The sequence below is a fragment of the Aristolochia californica genome, unplaced genomic scaffold (assembly GCF_029961685.1).
Source record: "Aristolochia californica isolate CCGP_79_NKW_82.1479 unplaced genomic scaffold, dmAriCali1.0.hap1 SCAF_15, whole genome shotgun sequence".
Taxonomy (NCBI): Eukaryota; Viridiplantae; Streptophyta; class Magnoliopsida; order Piperales; family Aristolochiaceae; genus Aristolochia; species Aristolochia californica.
The window spans coordinates 24,542,317-24,565,600 of NW_027181826.1; the positions used below are offsets into that span (position 1 = coordinate 24,542,317).

Consider the following 23,284-nt stretch of genomic DNA (forward strand, 5'->3'; position numbering starts at 1 on the left):
ATTTGGTAGTAGGATACTAATAAGATCTAGAGATAAAAGATGATTTTCAATTACTTTTACTTTTTGGTTAAATATTCATAAAAATCTCGACATTTTTTGTTTTTTAGAATTTAAATCCTATCGCCGTCAAATTTGATCGCCGGCCTTTCAATTCAGCGGATTTTAATAGCATAGTGTTCGATGAAGACAACTAACCATGGGTGATTCTGACATGCTTCTTACAGTATGCTTCTCTTGAAAGAATCGCGTTTCTGAAATGCCCTCTGGTTTGAGTCTTACAAGCCGTACCGCAAATCGTTTTCTCTTTTGCATTTTTTCCTCACCTGCGACCACTGAAACGGTACCGATCGGCAGCGTCTCTGGTTGACTGAACGCTGACTTCTACGTCTGCGACGTGATTCCCGGTTGCTTCTCTCTCGAACGACCGCTCTCCCGGTGCTCCGTCATCGACTTCTTTCCGCTAGTGTGAATCGACTTCGGTTCTTTATGGTTGTGGCCGTTTAACGATCTTGCATTCTATCAGTTCCGAAGACGTCCATTTTAGACTGTAAGGGTTTTCTTCTCTTTTAATCCTAGTTTTTTTAATATTCTCCCCCCCTAATTTTTTAAAACTTTTCCCCGATGGATTTATTTGCTTTTCTTCGTTTTGCATTTGATATGCTTAATGAATTTTTTTCTTTGCTTTTTGTTTTTTCTGTGTTTTTAATCATCTTTCTCCGTTTGATTGTGCAAATGGGTTTTACTTCATTCAAGCTGGTAAGCAATTTCATTTTATTTTCTCTTCCTTTACTTTGCTGGAATTTATGTTATTTTACGTCTTAATTTTGTTATTGGAGGGGGATGGAGCGGGTTTGCAATCATTCTTCTTTTTAGCTTTTCCTCTTAAGGATCTGATGCATTTAGCAACTCGAAAAACATCTAATTTGTGTTTATTAGATCGCTTAGTTGATCTGTACCAGATGAAGATGATTGGCTCTTGTTTTTTTTTTGTTCTATCGCATAAGGAACTCATAAAGACTTACATCAGGTAGTCGCTTCTTATGATTGAAGAGCGATGTATCTGATTAGATAACTCAGGCTGAAACTTGGAGGGATGGGAGCGACGGAGCCTCCACCAGAAAGAGTTGGGTTAGATTTTCCTTTCTGGTTTCAAATCTGACTGATCTAATCAGATTTCACCGTCATTCTCATGGTGTTTGGTGATTACTATGTATTATATTACTGTTTGTTTTACTTGCTTTCTATAACAAAGATTTTATTCTCTTCCTACTTTTTTTTCTTTTCTTTTTCTAAATGGCTTCTTTTTTTCTTTTCTTTCTCAAACTCAATCTGGCTTTGAAATGTTTGTGAGTTTATAGGTTCAACAACCTTGTAAGATGTTCATTTTTAACCTAGGTTTGGGGGGGGGGGGGTTCATCAACCTTGTAAAATGTTTCATTTTTAATCAAGGTAACGACAAATGTATTGGAAATTTGTTTTTATCGTGTTTTTATTTATATGAGCTACTTGTGCTAGTCCTCTTCCCTCTTGTATCTCGTTTGTTCTTTCTCTTTCAGATTTGATCATTAAAAAATTAAAAAAATTCTAACCTACTCAAAACTTCTTCTTCTTCATCATCGTCACCTTCTTATACGTCTTCTCCCTTTCATTCTTGAGAAAATTAATTCTAAAATAGACATCTTGGAATTTGTTTTTGATTGGTCTCATCTTTGCTATTGGCTGGTTCTTGTTGTTAGTTGCACTAAAAACCTCTTTCTTATATTGTTTAATCTGCTTTCGATGTTGAAATAGGATGCAGACGGCCATTTCAAAGGTTGGTTTCGTGGTTCTTCTGTTTGTGTTGTTCGCAAGAGAATGTCCTCGTACTTCTGGATCTCAGAAAGAGGCCTATGTCACACTTCTCTATGGAGATGAATTTCTCCTTGGAGTTCGTGTGCTTGGCAAGTCGATTCGAGAGACTGGATCGACCAAAGACATGGTTGTACTCGTTTCTGATGGTGTTTCTGACTATGCAAAGGAGCTTCTCAAGGTAAACGTTTTTCTATTTGTTTTCCTGTCTTACATGTAAATCAAGGGAACTGACCCATGGTATAATCCATTAAAAAGATAATTGTATTTTAGTATTCTAAAATGCTCTATAGAATTTTTCAGTTCTCTCTTTAATCGTGAAAATGTAGTGATAACATCAAGTAGTGAGTCCAGTTTGATTATCCTGGTTCATTTTATCAAAACATTTTAATCCTCCTATTTATTTTGGGCTCAAATTAGTTAGATTTAATTCATTCTGAAACCAAGTGTCTGTCATTATTTAATATCTTGGCTAATACTAGTATTGATTGATGGGCACCTGATAGTTGGAGTTTTTGTTTTGTATTTGTTTTATGTTGTTTGATCATCAGGCTGATGGCTGGACTGTGGAGTTTATAAGTCTTTTGGCTAACCCAAATCAAGTACGCCCAAAGAGGTTTTGGGGAGTCTACACAAAACTGAAAATATTTAACATGACAAACTATAAGAAAGGTAATTGTTTTTCCTCGTTTGCTTGCTGAATTTTATGTCTTATAGTGTCCACTTTTCTCTTTGTGCTCTTGTTTTCATTCTAGACCACCTAATATGCTGATATGTGTTTGGTAAACTGTATAGCTAAGTGCATCATGTGTATATGAAAGATGTTTACTGGTTTGGATAGATTCCTGTGAAATGAAGTCATTTATAGTACCTAAAAGCAATAAAAAGGGAAATTTTGTCTTTTCTGCTTTAATACTCATTTCCTAAGCATGTCTTTCAGGCAGCTTTTTATTCCATGGAATGTATTTCTTACAAGTCATGTATGGTCTCTGCTCTAGGTACATTTACCAGGATTTTGTTTTCCTTGTAGTTGTATATCTTGATGCAGATACAATAGTGGTAAAGAATATAGATGATCTTTTCAAGTGTGGTAAGTTTTGTGCAAACTTGAAGCATTCTGAAAGAATGAATTCTGGAGTCATGGTAGTGGAGCCATCTGAAACAACTTTTAGGGACATGATGCGACAAGTTGGGACCTTGCATTCATATACTGGAGGTTTGTCTTTTCCTTTTTTTAACTTTTAATTTTTGTATATTTATTGTTTTATATGGTTTTATTTTACCTTCCTCATCTTTACCATGATCATGTTTGTTGTCTTTCTCATAATTGGCATCATGAGAAATCCTTATCCCAACTATATTTGGGTCAGCTACGTTCATCTGCCTATATCATTTGCTAGATCTTGCCAAGTTAACTTTCTTTAAGCCCATTCTCACCATTTCCATCCTTGTCATGTTGGTCTTCTACTACTTGACTGTTTCTCAATTGGCATCAACACTCTTCTAAGAATGCAGTACCACATCTCTGCCGATCATACCCAACCCATCTCATGGGAGTATTTAGGGAGGCTTATTCTCTTGACCTAGCATATGTGCGAATAGTTTATTCATCTGTATCTGATACATTTTATTTGCATACTTGGTTTACTTATTGTTATGAAACTAATAATTCTTCCACCAACAGGAGATCAAGGTTTTCTAAATTCATATTATGTTGGATTTGCCAATGCACATGTTTTTGACCCAAGCTTAACCCTGGATGAAATCAATTCAAGGCCTGAGCCTGAAATGCAGAGGTTGTCTACTCTATATAATGCAGATGTTGGTCTATACATGCTAGCCAACAAGGTGCGTTTGTCTCCACCTCCCCCACATCTCCCCACCAATTTTTTTTTTTTCTTTTCTTTTCTCATATAATTTGGTTGCTTTTCATGCAATTTGGATGGCAAGTTGGTATTGGCTTGTATGCCTCCACTTCGTAAAATAGGTTTTGCAAGTAGTCAGTTGTTTAGGGATGAATATTTATTGTTCCAGTTTCTTTTTGTCACCGCTGTTTGTCTTTGAGTTTTTTCACTATATCTTTAGCCTTTTGTGGTCTTTTAGCCTATATAGCATGATCTATTTGAAATGATATTACCTCACCTCCGTTCTTCGTAGTTGACTACCTTTCAGCTGGTTGTTGTTGATGACATTTGATTTCACTATAAAGTGCAATGGTAGTTCAATGATAATATATTACATGCTGGATACAGTGATGTGAGGCAGTTTATTTAGGTTTGGACCATTTCCCTTGGTGGAAGGAGTATCAGATGTCACGATCAGCCTCACCATGTGAATTAGAATGAACCAGTCCCTAGTGGTGGTTTTCAAATTACTAAAATAGGTGTTCAAACTTTCATATATCAAGGGTGGCTGCACCCTGAAGACGAGATATTGGGTTACTGTAAAGAAATTGAAACACCATATGTTACAAGCCATACCAAGAGAGATTGCATCTACAACTTGTTCTTTTAAAATGACCTGCCTTGGTATTTTTATTTTTGTAAAATAAAGTATATTTTGATATTTTGCTTTAGTCTGATTCAGAATGATTAATGGACCCATTATTTAGTAACGTTCTTATATATATTGGATACATGTCGATATGTTATTTTTAGCTTATTCTGAATGGTCAGTTGGTCAGATCAACAAATAAGACTTTGGGAACCGTTGCAAACATGAGATGACACTCTGTATATCAAGAATACACTTATATGTGTTTGGTTGCTACCACAAGCAAACCTATTTTTGTGCTTGTAATGTAATTCACTTGAATTTATACATCTAATTTTATATGTTTTTATTTTATTTTTTAAAAATTTTTATGGGAGCTAACCTATAATCGCTAGTTGTAAGGGACTTGCTCCCTCAAATTTTGTAATTTTCTCTCGTTTTATTAATACATCTTTTTCAAAAGAAAAAAAAAATTTATATGTTTTTATATGTGACAGTGGATGGTAGATGAAAGCGAGCTTCGAATTATTCACTACACCCTTGGACCTCTTAAACCTTGGGATTGGTGGACAGCATGGCTTCTTAAACCAGTTGATGTCTGGCAGGTGGTTACTTAAGATCCTGTAACTTAAGCAGTGCAGTATATTTGTCCTTCTTATTTACCTTTCTCTTCAGATACACGTAGGCATGTGTTGACACCTCTGAAGCACTGAGCAGATAGTAAAAGACCATCTGCCTCTGTTACTGTAATGTTGTTACCACTTATCCTCATGGTTTGTCTGATATTGCAGAATGTACGTGAGCAACTGGAAGAATCACTTCCAGGGACTGGAGGAGGCAGGAATCCTAGGGACCAGCTTCTAATCAAAATTCTCTTTCTCATTCCCTTTTGTGTATTGATTTTCTGTTACTATCAGTCTTTGTTTCAGGTAATCACTTCTCATGTGTAGATTATTCCTTAAAACATGCACATAAAAAATCTGTGGTTAAGTGCTTTAAATTGTGAAAATGAGCATGGGGTTGACTCATCTGGTTATTGTAGCACAGGAATTGGTCTGTTGCAAATTTTAGGAATTCCATTTGTGATCAAGCTAGACATCTCTATTACAAGGTTAAATCAGCCGGTGGTTTTGCTACTTATTCCTCAGTTGCTGTTGCTTCTTCATCTATTGTTAATCCCAATCAACAGGTTAGCTTTTGTGTACAATTAAGAGATCTATGCTCTATGCAGGCTTGCCTTGTTGTGCTGAAATCCCCATTTAATATCTATATTCCAGATTGTTCAAATTTGAACACTTAGGAATTTCACCTATGCATATGAAAGTATGCATTTGAGATAGTTTAGACATTTGATAGCTGTAATAGAGCGCCTTGAGAAGGGTTTTATCCATGTTAGTTGATGGACTTGCAAGTTGTAAATGGAGGCATATAATGACATGGATGGAAGTTGTGATGGTAAACTTTGAAACCAAAATAAAAGCAGTCTAATGATATGATTGATTAAACATTATTCAAAAAAATGATATGATTGACTAAAAAGAATTTATGTTACCCAACGAATCTAGCTTTGCTAAAGCTTTCACAATTATGATGATGATGATGGTGATTAACACTGGCATTTCTTGAGTCCTGAATGCAGAAATTTGAAGAACAACCACATGATTCTTCAATTCATGAAATCTCTGAACCTATTCTGTCTGCAATTGGAAAATTTGTTGTGGATGTTTGATGAAAGAACTTCGTAAAAAAAATTTCCTTTCTGATTTCCTGTAATATGCATCATTAGGTTACGTTTTCCTTCAGATCTTTGCTCTTTGAGTAAGAGGATATTTTTCCTTTCTCTTTGACACTCTTCTTCTCTTGCCTTTTTGCTTTGAACAAAAATCTTCTATCTTAAAAAATAAATAAATAAATAAATAAATCTGGCTTACCAGCTAGGTTTACATAGTTTGTGTAGATCTAGGGAAATGCACAGTTTAGCTTGTTGAAAGCTTGGGAGATTTTGTTTTCTCTTTCTATGTAAAGATCCTTTTTACCCTATCGTTATCTTAAACTCTCTTCTCAAAGATATCTAAAATCCTTGAGGATTTTTTTTTTTTTTGTGCCTAAAAAAAATAAAAAATCCTCGAGGCTTGCCAAAATGAATTCATTGGAAGGACTGCCTTTTTTTTAGGGTACAAAAGAAGGATATTTCAACACTGACTGGTCTTAAAGTTGGTTCACCCATCAATGTACCTAGGATCTTGAAATATGTTTGTTAGAAAATCTACTCGGGGTTATTTTGGTCATTTTACCTCACATATATTACAGATTTCAATGTCATCTTACTCTACATTTTTATTATGTCAATGGACTGAATTTCATGTAAATAGGATATGTAGAATGGGAGATATAAAGAGTTAATTGTTTAAGTGTAAGACAAGAATTTTTGTAATTGTACTAATCCACTTATTAAATAGAGAAGTGGGTCCAGCACGACCCTCAACAAACTCAGTTTTTTGAGTTCTCTCAATCCCTCTCTCCTCTTCTTCTCAATTTCTCTCTATTTTCTCTTTAATCTTCACTTTTTTCGTGGTATCAGAGTAGTAGATCGCATCTGGAGGTCTTAGTCATCATCAGCTTGCTCTATTGAAGGGTGTGAACTCCTAGGAGAGGGATTCCTCAAATTTTGTGACTGACTGGTTCGTAAAAAAATCTAGTTTTTCTTATTCTTTCTTTGCCATAACCTTAAGGTTAACGGCTCTACTGCCTATTGAGCATTCTAAGGTTTAAAATTGCCTCATGAGAGTTTGCTAGGCTCAAATTGCCTATTTCTTGAAATGTGTGCCACACTACCCTGTCCCCTTGCCTACATCACTCTGCCACAGGTTGACGTCACCCCTAAGTGGGTTGTATTTGGGATTAATTTTTTCTAGGTTTCAGTATTTGGAGTTGTTTGAGATACTTTGAAGTGCACACCTCATATTGTAACCCTTACTCTAATTTTTTGAAGTGGTTCCCATGCACTTGGTCCAGGCATATTGATTTGGGAAACGAAATTAGGGTTTTTTTGAGTATTATTCTGCTGGTATGGCTGATTCAGGTGAGGTATATTCTCCATCAAGAGAAGTTAGTAGTTTTGATGAAAAAGACACAATTGTCATTACTTCTAAGAAGCTGTATCGGCCAAATTATCTGAATTGGGTTAAGTCTGTCAGAGTGTACGTGAAAGCCAAGAGGAAGTCAAAATATATTTGAGATGATTCTCCAGTTCCTATGAATGATGACTAGGAAGTTGATGATTGGGAAGCTGGTGACTGTCGGACTGTCAATAGTATAACTCCAAATTGAGGAACCAAGTCATGCTGCGAGACTGCAAAAGCCTTGTGGGTATCCTTAGAATCGTTGTATGCACAAGAGAATAACTTGTCTCGGGTGTATGAGTTGTGCACATATTTCTTTGGTCTTAAGAGAGGTAACAGATCTGTTACTGAATACTATAGTGAGTTTTTTGGGAGTTTGGTAGGAGATTAATGTTTATCACCCATTAACTATGGATGAACATGAATTAAGGAAACAACATAATCAGTTGTTGATTGCCAAATTTCTTGATGGACTGAGTTTTGAATTTGATGGAATAAAGGTACAAGTACTTGCATTAGATGATGTGCCTTCACTGTCTACCACTTTTAACATAATTATACGCGCTGAAACTATAGTTGTACCAGAGGTGGTAGAGGAGTTAAAGTGGTGGATGTTTCTACACCTAATACCTCTGGTTTCACATAATCATCCAGGGGTTGTAATAATACTAGTAGAGGCAGAGGTCGAGGTCGAGGTGATGGTAAGGAGGAGAGAAGAGAAAATATAACCATTGTAGAAGGACAAACCACTTCTTGGATAGATGTTGGATTAAATTTGGTAACCAGCATGGCCAAATTCGACCATTCATGATAGTAGTGAGACATCAATTAAGGTGGTTAATACTGTGACACCAGGGGCTTCATATGAGATGCACCAATTACTACTACAACAACAATAGATTGCACTGCGTATGGCTCAACTTTCAGCTGCTTCTTCTTTTGTATTTGTCGCTTAGACTTCTGCACCTACTGCCATTCTGGCAAGTTCAGGTATGCTTGCTCTTTATATGTGTCCTTCATCCACCTAGGTTTTTGACTCAAGGGCTATTACCCATATGTCAACTATGTCATCTTTATTCTTTGATTTAAGAGTGTCTTCTAATATTAAACATGTTACGTTAGTTGATAGGTCTGTTTCGTCTGTTAAAGGAGTTGGTACTATTACTCTTGCATCCTTCTTGCCTCCTTTGTCTATTTTACTAGTTCCTAAATTTTCTTGAAGTCTATTGTCAGTTTGTTAGCTAACTAGATCAATGAATTGTTTGTTAACCTTCTTCCCTAGTCATTGTGTATTTCAAAATCTCGTGACGAAGAAGATGATTGGTTACATGCATGAGAGGGGTGGATTATATTATTTGGAGAATATTTGTTAGATAATACTTTACATGGATTACACTCAGGAGTCTCACCTCTTCAGTGGCACTTATAGTTAAGTCATCCATCTTCACCAAAACTGATTCAGCTCTTTCTTGAATGTCCTTCCAGTCTTTCATTTTTGTATGAATCGTGTCAACTAGGCAAGGTGATCTAAGTTCGTTTCCAGCTTCACATCACAAGATAGTTTTTTGTGATTGTTCACTCTGATGTTTGAGGTCCTTGTCCTGGACCTAGTTTATTTGTGTTAATGAATAGTGCCACATAGATTAGTGAGTACAAAGATTTTGATTTTATTAGTTGGGGAAGAAGCTTCCTAAGTTGGCTAGTCATTTTGGGATGGGCCTTGGACCCAACTTAACATGGTATCAAAGCCGGTACTCATATGTGGGCCTCCACCCAAATTATCCACTTGTAGAGCCACAAAAGAGGGCTTACACGTGAGGGGGAGTGTTAAGGAATAGTCCCACATGGATTAGTGAGTACAAAGATCTTGAGTTTATTAGTTGAGAAAGAGGCTTCCTAAGTTGGCTAGTCATTTTGGGATGGGCCTTGGACCCAACTTCACAATTTGGTTTCTAAGTATTTTGTATCATTCATTCATGATTTCAGTAGGTGTACTTGGAATATCTCCTTCCAAAGAAATTTGAAGTTTTTGATGTGTTTCAAACCTTTTACAATGAAATAAAAAATTAGTTTGCCACTTTTGTTAATATCTTGCACGTTGATAATGGTCTTGAGTTCATGAATCATAAATTCGATATGTTCTGTCAAAGTCAAGGAATTATTCATCAGTCGTCTTGTGTTTTTACCACAAAGCCAAATGGAGTAGTTGAACGTAAATATCGACATTTGTTGGAAGTGGCACGTACTTGTTGTTTCATATGAATGTACATAAGTCATAATTGGGTTATGCTGTTCGTACTGCTTGCTTTCTCATCAACAAAATGCCATCTTTTGTCCTTGAGGGTAAAATTCCTATACCGGTTTTACTTCCTTCTGTTAAATTGTTTCCTATATCACCACGTGTCTTTGGTTGTGTTTGTTTTGCTTATGTGCTAGGTTAGTCTAGAGATAAATTATCACCTCATGTAGTCAAGTGCTTCTCCTTGGAATATTCTTACCCACAGAAAGGGTACAAATGTTTGTCCATATACGAGAAAAACATTTGTATCTGCTGATGTTACTTTTTTCGAGGATACTCCTTTCTTTGCATCTTCTTCTTCAGATGTTATCCTTCCTTCTTCTACGGATACTGGGTGTGTTATTCCTCTCCAGTGGATGATATTTCTAGCGTGTCACTGAGTGTTATTGTTAAGAAACCACTACAGGTATATCATCAATGACGAGTCCCCTCTCCTTAGATTCCTTCTTTTGTGTTGGTCCATGACCCTGATTCGTCTGCGGATCCTGAGGTAAGTGACTGACATCTTACTATTGCCTACAGAAAGGTGTAAGAACAAGTACTCGTTATTAATTGTCATAGTTTGTTTCTTTTGATTCATTGTCTGATCGGTATAAAAAGTTTGTCTGGTCTCTATCTTCTTGCACTATTCCCTTTTTAATGCAAGTTGCTTTTTCTTTTCCACAGTGGAAGCAAACCATATGGATGTTGAAATGGAAGTACTGTTAGATCGGGGGACTTGGTAGTTATGTGACTTACCCACTGGAGCAGCTGTTGTTGGGTGTAGACGGGTGTATATTGTGAAGTATAAAGCTGATGGTTTCATAGATAGATTCAAGGCGAAATGTTACACATAGACTTATCACATTGATGTGTTTGAGATTTTCTCTCCTGTTGCCAGGTTATCTTCTATTAGGATTTTGGTTTCCATTGTTGCAAACAAGGGTGGTCGTTATACCAACTTGACATAAAAAAATGTTTTCTTTTATAGTGATCTGGAAGAAGTTCATATAGAGCAACCTCCAGAGTATGTTGCTCAAGAGGAGATGCGTAAAGTGTGTAGGCTCAAGAAAACAATATATGGCTTAAAATAAAGTTCATGGGTGTGGTTTGAAAAATTCAGCCAAGTGATTTGCTAAAATATTTCTTGGGCATTGAAGTGACAAGAGGTAAGGAAAACCTTGTATTAACAGATATGTTACCTGAGTATGTGAAGCCAAACTTATTGACACTCTTTTGGAAGTTGGACATGATCTTCATGGTGATCAAAGTGCTGAACTTAGTGATATGACAATGTTTTGAGGCTGGTTGGAAAATTTATATATATACTTACTACAGTAACTTGCCCAAATATCTCTTTTATGATTAGTGTGGTTAGTCAATTTATGGAATGCCGACAGAAAATTCATTTGTAAGCAACACAATATTTTCAAATATTTGAAAGGGTCACCTTGAAAAGTTCTCTTGTTTAGACCTAGAGATCACTTGAGAATTGAAGCTTATGTTGATGCTGACTATGCTGGTTCTAAACTTGATATTGTGTGTTTCTTGGTGGAAACTTGATAAGTTAGAAAAGTAAGAAACAAAATGTTGAAGCTTAGTCCAGTGCTGAAGCAAAATATGGAGTAATAACTCTCACTGTCAGTGAATCGATGTGGGTAAGGTCCGTAAAACAAGAGGGGATTTTGTTAGGATGAGCCCATGGCTATATATTGTGACAATCAAGCAACAATATTTATTGCCAGAAATCCAGTGTTTCGTGAGAGGACGAAACACATAGAGGTAGATTGTCATGTTATTCGGGATGTTCTAATGAAGAAGGAAGTCGTAACCCCATATGACCTTTCTGAAGATCAGCTTGGAGATGTGTTTACTAAAGTTTTGGGAAAATGTGAACTTATGATATTCTGCAACAAATTGGCCTTATGGATATATATGCTCCAGTTTGTGGGGGAGTGTTAAAAAATCTACTTGGGGGTATTTTGGTCATTTTACCTCTGCATATGTTACAGACTTCCTTGTCATCTTACTCTTCAGGTTTTGTTATGTCAATAGACTGAATTTCATGTAAATAAGATTTGTAGAATGCGAGATATAAGGATTTAAGTTGTTTATGTTTAAGAGGGCCATTTTTATAATTGAGTTAATCCACTTATTAGATAGAGGTGGTCGAGCACGATGCTCAACGAAATCAGTTTTTTGAGTTCTCTCAATCCCTCTCTCCACTTCTCAATTTCTCTCTATTTTCTCCTCGATCTTCACTTTTCTAATGTTTATGTATAACTGCACACACACATCCAAGCATCATGCAGAATTTGTGATGGTTACTGCTTGAAATTCAACATTCTTGATTATGATAAAAGCTCTCCTTTTTTCTTTGCTTTGAACCTCCTAGTTTGTTTGTTTCAACAGTTCTCAACTTGGACACACTCGAAAATACCAGCATACTTGGGTGCCATCTCTATTTTTGCTTGTTTCATAAGTGCTATTATATCCTTAGGAATTGCATTTGCAATTGTCCCTCGCCAAGTCATGCCTTGGACGGGCTTGCTGATGACCTATGAATGGTCATTTGCTGTATTTTTCATTCTATTTGGAAGCTACCTTCGTCTGATCTATGAGTGGGGAAAGGCAGCAGCAGCAGCTCAATTGGGGACCTCTCATGTTGATGAAACTGACTACAGCTCCAACAAAGGTATCTCTACTTCCTTCTCCGAAAACATGTGTGGGTGTGGGTGTGTGTTGGGGGTTGGTTGGTTTCTAATGTGAGTTCTTAGTTGAAAGTCTCACCAGGAGTAAGGGGCGTGTGTGTAATCAACCTTAAAAAAATGCAGTGATTTGTTATTCTTCTTTATTAAAAATATTCTTTGGTTGTTTATTCTTTGTTTGTTATTATAGGTCATCAGCGCCAGACATCTATTTGTGATGCTGCCTCATGGTCTTATGGCATGAGTATGGCATTTTTGGCCGTGGCTGGCCCTTCATTGCCGTGTCTTTTGGGGATTACTGCACTTTTTGCTAGGTATGCTAAAACAATTCAGCTTATAAGTAGGATAATGGTTGAAGGAATCTGGTCATGGTAATATCAAGGTGCCTAAAAACTTACAAGTTGGCTGAGGTGATTCATCTTGTCTGAGGCAAAACAATGTTTGGGATTTGATCCAAATCATTATTAAAAATGTGAAAGTTTTCTGTAAAAAAAATTGCAGAAAAGTAAAAGATAAACATGATCCATTTAATAAAATATTTGGTACTAATGGTGAGTATCTTAATAAAATTTCTAACACACAAATATGAGCATTTTAAAAGCACTTCTATGATCATCATTTTATTAATGCTACTCAACTACTAGACTATCTTGTTGAAGCTGTAACTGTAACTGTAATTTTCTGGTTTTAATCACTTAACAGACTGCTTTCTTGTCATCAATTTGGATGATATGGTATTAATTGCTTGTGGGGGCCTAATACTTAAAAGATTTGAATTTTCTTAGATCTGAAGTTTACACTATCTAATTTGAGATAAATTATAAAGTATTAGTAGTTTGGATCTTTTAAAAAATCTTGTTAGTAGGTTTAATAATGTATTTGTAACCTTATTTTTAGTTTTATGTTATTAATCTATTTTTATTTTTTTGGGGGATCTAAGTCAGACCCCTTGACCCATTGGTACTCAGACGTGTCACGTCTCATTGTGTCAGTAATACATGATCTATGCAGCATATTGACTGATGAAGCAGTAGGGGTGCGGAATGGAGTCTCTATTGTTGTTAGACTCCTGAAGTTTTTCTTGTAACAGGTTGGGTTTGATTGTGGCTGGAGGGCTGGTTTTGGCTTCATTCATGACTTATGCTTCAGAGCATCTTTCAATCAGGGCTTTTGTGAGAGGACTTGAAGATCCTGACATTCCAAGTGCAAGGAACTTCTGTTTATTGTGTTGATAAAATCATAATTGAAGCTATAACCAAATTTATTTTGTAATTGAGTTAGTGATCTTCCAAATATATGTAATGTGTACATTATCATGCCAGTCCTAGTCTTTTTGTTTTTTTAGTGATTTGATTTTGTGTTACATTCCCAGGATGGGGAATGATTATCACAAGGGTAGCAAAACTTATAATTGTCATTGCTGGCCAACTGTAAGGAACGCAAGAACGATTGATTTTTCTTAAGGAATGTGCTGTTTATTTGACCTACCTTGAAAGAATTTAGAAGAAATCAAATTTATTCTCTCTTCTGGATTCTGTTGTTATGAGATCAGACGGATGGGGGAATTTCTTCGTTAATTTCACGATATGCAGAGGAACCACAGCAATGATCGTCAGGACTGGAGGCAGCGAGAAGGAACCAATTTGTGTGATTGTACTAGGAGATTCATAACAACATGAATTTCCTAACAAATATAATAAAGAAACTGCATATGAGAGGGAAAGTGAACTTCCCCACCCTTGGGGGTGATATTGAATTGAACTTGGAGATGTTTAAAAGGAGCTTTGGGGGAATGACTTCTCTATAAAAATTATGGCTACTTCAATATAGAAAGTAAAAAACAGAAAGTTGTTGCGAGATTTAGTGTAGAAGTAGAGTACAAAGCTATGGCTCACGTAGTCAGTGAGCTTCTATGGATCAAACACCTTAATACCGAATTAGGATTTAGAGTTTCTATGGAATTAGATTGAAACAATCAAGCAACCATTTATATCGTTTTAAATCTGGTATTCCATGAGAGAACAAAATACATTGAGGTAGATTGTCACTTTGTACGGGAGAAATTTCAAGCTGATATCTTATCTCTCAGACACGTTTCATCTTAAGGGCAGGTGGTCGACATTTTTACGAAACTAGTCACATCCAAGATTCAAACCACTATATGCGGCAAACTGAGTATCTCCGATGTTTCTCTCCCCCTGCTTGAGCGAGAGTGTTAGAAGATAGAACCGTATTATAATGGCATGATGTAATTTTTCTTTTATTTTTGTTCATTTCTCTCACTACTTAGGGTAAAGGGTAATGATGTAATTATAGTCATTAGTGTAAATATACATTGAGGGAGAGGATTAGGCACGTCACCTAAACCTAATCCTCCTTCCTTCTCTCACTCTTTCTCTCTCCTAGTCGATCTCTCTTCTCCTCTTTTTCTCCTTGTCTTCTCACCCGATTACATCTTCTTTCTCTCTCACTCTTGCTACTCTCTTCACCTTAATCTAGTTCGTCTAGTACTCACTAAATGGGATCCTAAATCTAATAGTATTGATAATGTTGAATTCTAGGGTTTAATCCATGGATAACTTGATTTGATAAGGAGAAGACAAAAGAAGAAGAAAGAAGGAAGAAAAGAAGAGAAGCTGAGAAGGAGAAGGCAAGAGCGCAAGTTGAGGAGAGAAACTTTAGGGGTTAAGAGAGAGTGCACATTTTAGCTCCTCCCCCTCTCTTTCTTATTTATATAGGTGGGGCATGGATACCCTATTACATAAGATTATTTATATAGGTGGGGCATGGATACCCTATTACATAAGAATAAAAAATATTGGGTTTGGGATACCATGATAATGAAGTAGATAATCAGCACAAAAGAGAGAGAGAGAGAGAGAGAGAGAGAGAAGTCGAAGATGAAGTTGTGAGGGAGAAGAAGAACGAGAAGAGAAGAGTGTGAGAGAAGATGAAGAGAGAAAACAAGATTGGGAGAGGATGGAGGAGGATTAGGTTAAGTGATGTGCCTAATCCTCCTCTTCAATGTTTATTTATAATAATGAGAAGAACCATAATTACATCGACCCTAAGAAGGGAAAGAAAGGGACAAAAATCAAAAAGGTAAATTACATCATGCCACTATACTTCGATCTTAACTTCTAACACTCCCCCTCAAGCTGAGGGAGAGAAAACGTCGTAGATACCTAACTTGCCACATATAGTTGGGATGTGACTAGTTTTGTAAGAATGTCTACCACCTGTCCTTTTGAGATGAAACATGATTGAGAGATAAGTTACTAGCCTGAAATTTCTCCCTTATAAAATAACAATCTACCTCAATATGTTTTGTCCTCTCGTGAAATACCAAATTTGAAGTAATATGAATGATTGTTTGGTTGTCACAATATAATTCCATAGAGGCTCGTATATAGAACCCCAACTAAGTGAGAAGGGATCTGATTTATAGAAGGTCACTGACTACGTGGGCCATAGCACTATACTCTGCTTCTGCATTGGATCTCGCAACAATATTCTGCCTTTTATTTCTCTATGTATCCAGATTACATCCAATAAAGGAATAATACCTAGAAGTAGATTTCATGTCATCAGGTGATCCAACCTAATCTGCATCCATAAAACCTTCTATGTTGAAGTGACCATGATTATTTAAAAGAAGCCTCCTCCCTAGAGCTACTTTTAAATATCTTAGTATCCTCTCTAGAACTTGCCAATGGGTAAGCTATGGTTTATGCATATACTGACTCACTACACTAATTGCATACAATATATCTGATCCGGTCACTGTGAGGTAAATAAACTTGCCCACAAGTCTATGATATTTACCTATATCAACATCATCCCTTGAACGTGCACATAACTTTGTGTTAGCATCCATAGGAGTATCCGCTGGTCGACATCCTATCATCCTTGTGTTCTCAAGTAGATCAAGAACATACTTCCTCTGAGATAATATGATCTCATGCTTTGACTGGAAGACTTCTATACCCAATAAACATTTTAGAACTTCGAGATCTTTTGTATATCTTCTCTTTGGCTTCTTTTATATTGTTTGTATCACTACCTGTTAAGACAATATTGTCCACATAAACATCTAATAACACTATTTCCTTTTAAGGTATTCTTGACAAAGATGAAATGATCTACTGATCACCGGTTGAATCCAAATCATAACATTGCTTAGCTAAATTTGTCAAACCAAGTTTCATGAGACTGTTTAAGGCCATATAAAGATTTCCTCAATTTACGTACTGACTCCACCTCAACCACAAAGCCAGGTGGTTGATGCATATATATTTCTTCTTTATTATTACCATTCAAAAATGCATTTTTCACATCCAACTCATATGTCAGCCAAGAGGAATTAGCAGTGAGTAATAATAACATTCATACCGAGTTTAATTTAACCATCGAGGAGAAAGTTTCCTCATAATCTACTCCATAGCATTGAGTATACCCCTTTGCAACTAGGCGGGCCTTAAGGCAAGGAACAAAACCATTTGGATTGTGCTTGATAGTAAAAACTCATTTATAACCCACTAGTTTCTTGCTAGGGAGAAGTGGAACTAGAGCCCAACTTTGATTTTCATATAATGCATTTATTTCTTCTTCCATTGCCGCCTTCCGTCTTGGATGCCTCAGAGCCTCCTAATATGACCGTGGGACAGAGATGGAAAAAATAGATGTAAGAAATTGACAACAAGAAAAAGATAAACAAAGGTGACAAACAAAATTGGATATAAGATGAGAAGTGGAGGGCCTAGTGCAAATTCTAGCTTCCTTTCGAAGAACTATGGGCCTCGTATCAAACTATGGACCAAATGCAATAGGAGAAAATGGACTTACCTTAGAGGGATTTGTAAACTCCACACGTGTGGTATCGACCAAAGCTTCAGGGGGCTGAAGTAGATCCGCATCAAGTGGCACAACAGGCTTTGGAGCTACATGAACAGATGAAAGACCTGGAGGAGCATACTTTGAAGAGTAAAAGAATGTGTCCTAAAAAAAGTGACATCCCTGGAGACAATTAACTTCCAAAGAGAAGGATTATAGCAAACATATACTTTTTGGGTACGAGAGTAACCCAAAAAGATACACCTAAACCCTCACATATGAGTCACAATTTTAAATGTTGCCCTAGTAGAAAAGTGACAATAAGAAAAAGAAAACCATAAACTTTCAATAAGTTGTGTTTAATGTTGACCAGAGCTCACTTGGCCTTCATTTTATGTATTTTGGATGTAAATATGATCAAACTAGAATGAAAGTATTCATTGCTCATTAGAAAGTTATTCATGAGCATTTGTTCATCATAATAGAAGAGGAGTGATTTAATTTTGTAATAAAGATGACAAATGTGAATTATGGAAAAAGATCCTGTAAGACCATTAAAAGGAGTGTGTGGAGGTGTACGAGGCAGAGAAAAAATAAATTGATAAATTTATTAAAAGAGATTAATAAGATTAGTCTTACCACAAATCCTTAGAAGTCTCAAAATAAAAAAAATCGAATACATGGTTCTTACTGGATATTTTATTGATAGTAATTGGAAGCTACAAAAGACGAGTCTTGAGTGTGCATGTTCCTCATCCTCGTCATGGTGTTGACATAGTAGATGTTATTTACAAATGTTTAAAAGATTGAGAGATTAAAATAAAATATTTAATATCTCAGTTGATAATGTTACGTAAAATGATGTTTGTTTGAGAGCTTTGAAATATGATTTTTCAAGAAATAGGAAGTTACTTTGTAGTGAAAAGTTGTTTCATGTGCGTTGTTGTGCTCATATTCTAAACTTATTAGTCGAACATGGTTTTGGTAAAATTAAGGATATCATTGAGAATGTGTGTGTGAATGTCAAATTTATTAATAAATTTGAGGCAATAGTTTGCATTTTTTTTTTAAATTATACAGCAATTACAACTAGGTGCAAAAAGGTTGGTCATTGATTATCACGCATTCTTACGTGTTATCTTATGCATTAAAATTTAAAGATACATTTCTTAGATTTTGAGATAGGGCTCTTATGATTAATCACTGAAACGTGTACGAGAGTATCAAATTCATTAACCAGTTTAAGGCAAGACTTCACACTTTTTTTTAATTGTGTAGTAATTACAACTAGGAGCAAAAAGGTTGATTATTGATTTTCTAGTTTGTTGGAACTCTAATTAGGACATGTTGTCTTATGTATTAAAATTTAAAGATACATTTCTTAGATTTCGAGATAGATAGCCAACTTATGATTGTTTGTAAAGTCTTGATTAATGGGAAAACGTTGAAATGGTGTGCGAGATTTTAGAATTTTTTAAAGCAACCACTAATATCATTTTGGGAGTCGCTATCCTATTTCTAATTTATACATTAGTGAAATATATAAAGTAAAAAAAAATTTGAATCTTTATTCTATAAATGAAAATATTTTAGAATTAGGGCTATGATTAGTAAAATGAAAGAAAATTTTAAAAAATATTGGGGTGAATGCAACTTGCTTCAGTTTTGGATAAAATGTTCAAATTAAGATTGATTGAAATGTGTTTTTCAGAGATATACTCTGTGTTGGAAGCTAGAATCAATGCAAACTTAGGTTGTTGGACCTTATTTGAGATTTATGATGAATATGTAGCCATGTATAATATGAGAATTAGTAATGAAGAGATCGTTTCAAGTGTTAGCTTTTTAGGTGTTTCCACAAGTTATAGATCACATTTTTCATTAAGTTTAGGTTGGTCCGATAATGACTATATGAAATAAGTGGAAGAAGTGAATTCACCAAAATTAAAATTCAATAATTATTTGAAAAATGTGTGTATATTCGTGAGAAAACTTCACAATACGATTTTAATGTTTTAGAATGGTGGAAAGAGAATAACTTAAAATTTTGGGTATTATCTAAGACGACAATAAAAATTTTGACATTTTCTATATCAACAATAGCTTTAGAATCTATCTTCAGTGTTGGTGCTAGAGTAATAGACCCATATAGTTTTTTTTTTTTTGGCTCCAAATACAGTTCAAGTTTTTTTATGGTATCATGAAAACTCAAAAGGTGAACTAGTATTAGATAATTATTCATTATGATATTTTTTACGAATATTTTAGTTTATTTATTAAATTTTATTTGATGATTGCAGCCTGAGAAGAAGTCTGTGGAGATATGGTACCAGTTACACGATTTTTCAATTTCTTATCATATTGATTTTAATATTTTCTATTACATGAAGTAATTAGTAGTGGAAGAGTTTTTTTTTTAACATATATTTTTTTAACCTGAACTTGACCCCGAAACCTGAATATGAAAACAACCCGAATCGTCAAACTTGACCCTAACGCATCATCGTCCTTGTAACCTTATCCCTGCCCTATTCCTATAAACCCGACTTAAACCTGACCCATCCCTGCCTGTTCCTATAAACCCAACCCGTCTCAATCCCTTTATATATCTATTTCTCGTCTATAGGTCGAATTGTTGACCGTAGGTTGATTCCCACATTGTTTTTGATGATAATGAAACTTGATTGAACTAATAACTTGCAAATTAAAGTATTTCAGACGTTTTACCTTCAAGAGCATCTCAAGGACTAAAGCGTCAAGGTAAAATCAAGACCTAAGTATAATGGAAGAACATATCTTGAAGAAGCACCCATAAGGAAGAAGACAACAAGAAGACTCGAGTTCAAGTATTATGACAAACATCTAAGCTCAGTCAGTTTTTGTAAGAGATTATTCCAAACTTCTTATTCTTTAAGTACATTTGTAAAATAAGAGCTTTAGGTTATAAATTGCATATAGACATGTTTAGGATCATCATAAACATCACTTAGAAACATGTTAAAGCACTTAGAGAAAAATTTCCATGCTTTACAAAGTCTACATGTTTAAACTGGCATTGGAATGTTTGATCAGCTATTGGTAATGATCGATCATGTAGAATTGTGCAGGCCATAAATATAAAGCATGATCAATCATCCAAGACATGGCCATTTCATGCTATAACGCATGATCGATCATCGCACCTAGATTAAGCATTGCTATCCAGCAAGCAAAACTTCCATGGAGTAATGATCGATCAGTCAGAACCTTGCCAATAAGGGACTTCAAACATGATCGATCAAAGGAAAATACACTGGTTGATCATACTTGTATTACACAACCAAAGGGAATCTCGATTGATCGATCATCTATTGGTAGTGATTGATGAACTTAAGTTTTCTAAACCAACAGTAACATATTGATCAATCAGTTCAACGATCAATAAGTCATTGTTTGACAGAAAAGTGGTCGTTATGATAGATTGACCGATCAATTACTTACCTATAATTGATTAATTAAAGTATCGATTTTTGAAATTGGACAAATAACAACTAGTTTGAGTTGGGAAAGCTATAAATACCCTACCAAACTATGAGTAAAGAAGTGAATGAGCATGTATCTTCAAGCCACAAACCTTTATCTTGTAAATTTCCATCAAAAGTGCTTTAGAGAGAAAGAGAGAGAGCCACACATTTGGAAAACCTTCACTTTCTTTCAATCATCCTTGCATTCATCATAATACAAACCCCTTGATCATTTCACAAAGTGCTACAAAGGAAGAGGCAGCTTGAACCTCTCAAGGAGAAACATCTCTCCAAGTAATGGTGTAATTTTTCCCTTTCTTTTTTATGTATTTGTGAAAGGTTCATCTAGGACCTGCTAATCTGGATAGAAAGGTCTAGCTAGAGCTAGAATATCACAACAATCTCTTGGAGAAATTGGCGTTGAGCTACATGTGGCCAAAGAGAGCAGGAGTCTCTTATGTAATTTTCCAACTATTAGAGCTTAATAGAGGAATTTTCCCAAGCAAGGGTCCTTGGCGGTGACTACCACTAGGGGAACATTGATAAAAAAAAATCCATTTGTCCCTGTGGTGTGTTCATTTTATTATTTCCTTTAAATTACTTTTATGCATGACTTTTTAATCACACACACAAGTTGTTTTTAATTTGAGCATCTTAATTCACCCCCTCATGAGAAGCCACCTGGACTAACACTAGTTAGTGTCAGGTTCTAGTCAAGTTTGGAAAAGTTGTCTCCAACCTGAAACCTATCAGGTTTTTTCCCATCCTGTCCCGACCCTCTGGGTGAAATTAGAAACCCGAACCCTAGTTTTTCAGGTCGGGTCGAGTAAGGTTCCTCGTAAAACCTGACCCAATGCCCACTTTAGGTGATATAAATTTGATATTTTGTGTTTCATTATTGACAATATTTGTGTACACTTTTATGTAGAGTCCGTGTATAATTTATTTGATATGTTATTTTTTTATGCAAAATTTTTATTGTAAGTTAGATTTCGAACCTCACTCGAGCTTGAACTTTAGTTAAAATTCTTGAACTCGAACTTAGTACAATTTAAGACTCAAGGCTGAGTTCAAGTTCGAGCTCAAATTTATAACTTTAAGATCAAACCAAACTCAAACCTGCATATGTTCAAACTTACCTCAATTCCATGCCACCCCTACCAACCTACCAACCTACCAACCCTCTATGAGTTAGCGAGGGAACTGCCATCCCTCTCTACCCCTTTTCGTTACAATGACTTGCAACTAGGGGTGGCATCGAGCCGAGCAGAGCCCGAACCTGCTTATGTTTGAGTCGAGCTTGATTTAAATATTTCGAGCCGAGCCTCGTCTCGAGCCTAAAATTGTTATCGATCTCGAGCCCAACGAGTTCGAGCCGAGCTTCGAGCCAAGCTCGAGCCTCAACATACATTTAAAACTTTTCAAAAAATATGTATCGAATAAAATGTATATAAAATTATGCATACGTTTTACATAAAATTGGGCATAACTTATATATATAATATGTGTATAAGATTGGGCATAACCTCTACTTAAAATTGAGCATAATCTATATATATAATACTTGTATAAAATTCGGCATGACCTCTACTTAAAATTGGGCATAATCAATATACATAATACCTGCATAAACACTCCATAAAATTGTCTATACATTCCATAAACACTTCATGAAATTGTTTATACACTCCATAAAATAATCTAAACACTCCATACACTACATAACATTATAAATAAACTCCATACAATAATCAAACACAACAAAATTAAATAAAATATCACTATCAATTTACAATCACCCAAATAAAAACTATAAATTCTTTAAATAAAATCCTATTATTATTATAGACTTACTAGAAAATTACAAGAAATATTTTAAATTTTTCTTAGGATAGTTAAATGGACCTCTTATTGCCTTTTCTAAGGAAATAAATAAAAATTAATAATTAATCTAATATATTATTATACTTATCGATAATTTTTTAATCACATAAAATGTCAAACACAAAATTGCTATGAAAATTGCCTCATGCTCAAAGTATTATATCATCAACTATAAAATACTTATTCAAAATTTTTCTATATGGTTTTCTAACCCATCTTGGCAAGAAAATCTTACTTGGAAAATTATATGATTTTTTAAAAAGAATTTATAATTAGAAAAATATTTTGAAAAAATATGAGGCACTAGTGGTCCCTATATTTCTATTAAAAATATTTTTTCAACATTTATTGAAAAAACCACTAATAGTCTTTAGAAACGTATTTCTACTAAAATATCTTTTCAATTTATTTAAGACCCATGAGGAAGGGACAAAGAATTTTTTTTTTCCTTGTTTATGATCTCCCACCTAGGGGTGGCTTTAAATAAATTATATATAAAATTATGCATACATTTTTAAAAATATAATGATAGGGAAGGTTCAGGATTGAATTTCAATAATGGATTAAAATGCACCAATATTAATATTTTTTACTCCTATTGTTGTCTAGCTTGTT

The 23,284-nt window shown here is 35.1% G+C and overlaps 1 protein-coding gene across 1 annotated transcript; it reads left to right on the forward strand.

Moving 5' to 3' along the window:
* The first annotated feature begins 304 nt into the window (after positions 1-304).
* On the forward strand, positions 305-13,932 carry LOC137951830 (inositol phosphorylceramide glucuronosyltransferase 1-like). The gene is made up of 11 exons (XM_068798768.1): positions 305-547; positions 1,792-2,029; positions 2,400-2,520; positions 2,879-3,064; positions 3,533-3,696; positions 4,839-4,946; positions 5,133-5,270; positions 5,384-5,530; positions 12,154-12,436; positions 12,640-12,763; positions 13,540-13,932. The coding sequence occupies exons 2-11, from the start codon at positions 1,793-1,795 to the stop codon at positions 13,679-13,681; spliced, it is 1,650 nt and encodes a 549-aa protein (XP_068654869.1). The 5' UTR covers positions 305-547; position 1,792; the 3' UTR covers positions 13,682-13,932.
* The last annotated feature ends 9,352 nt before the right edge of the window (positions 13,933-23,284 follow it).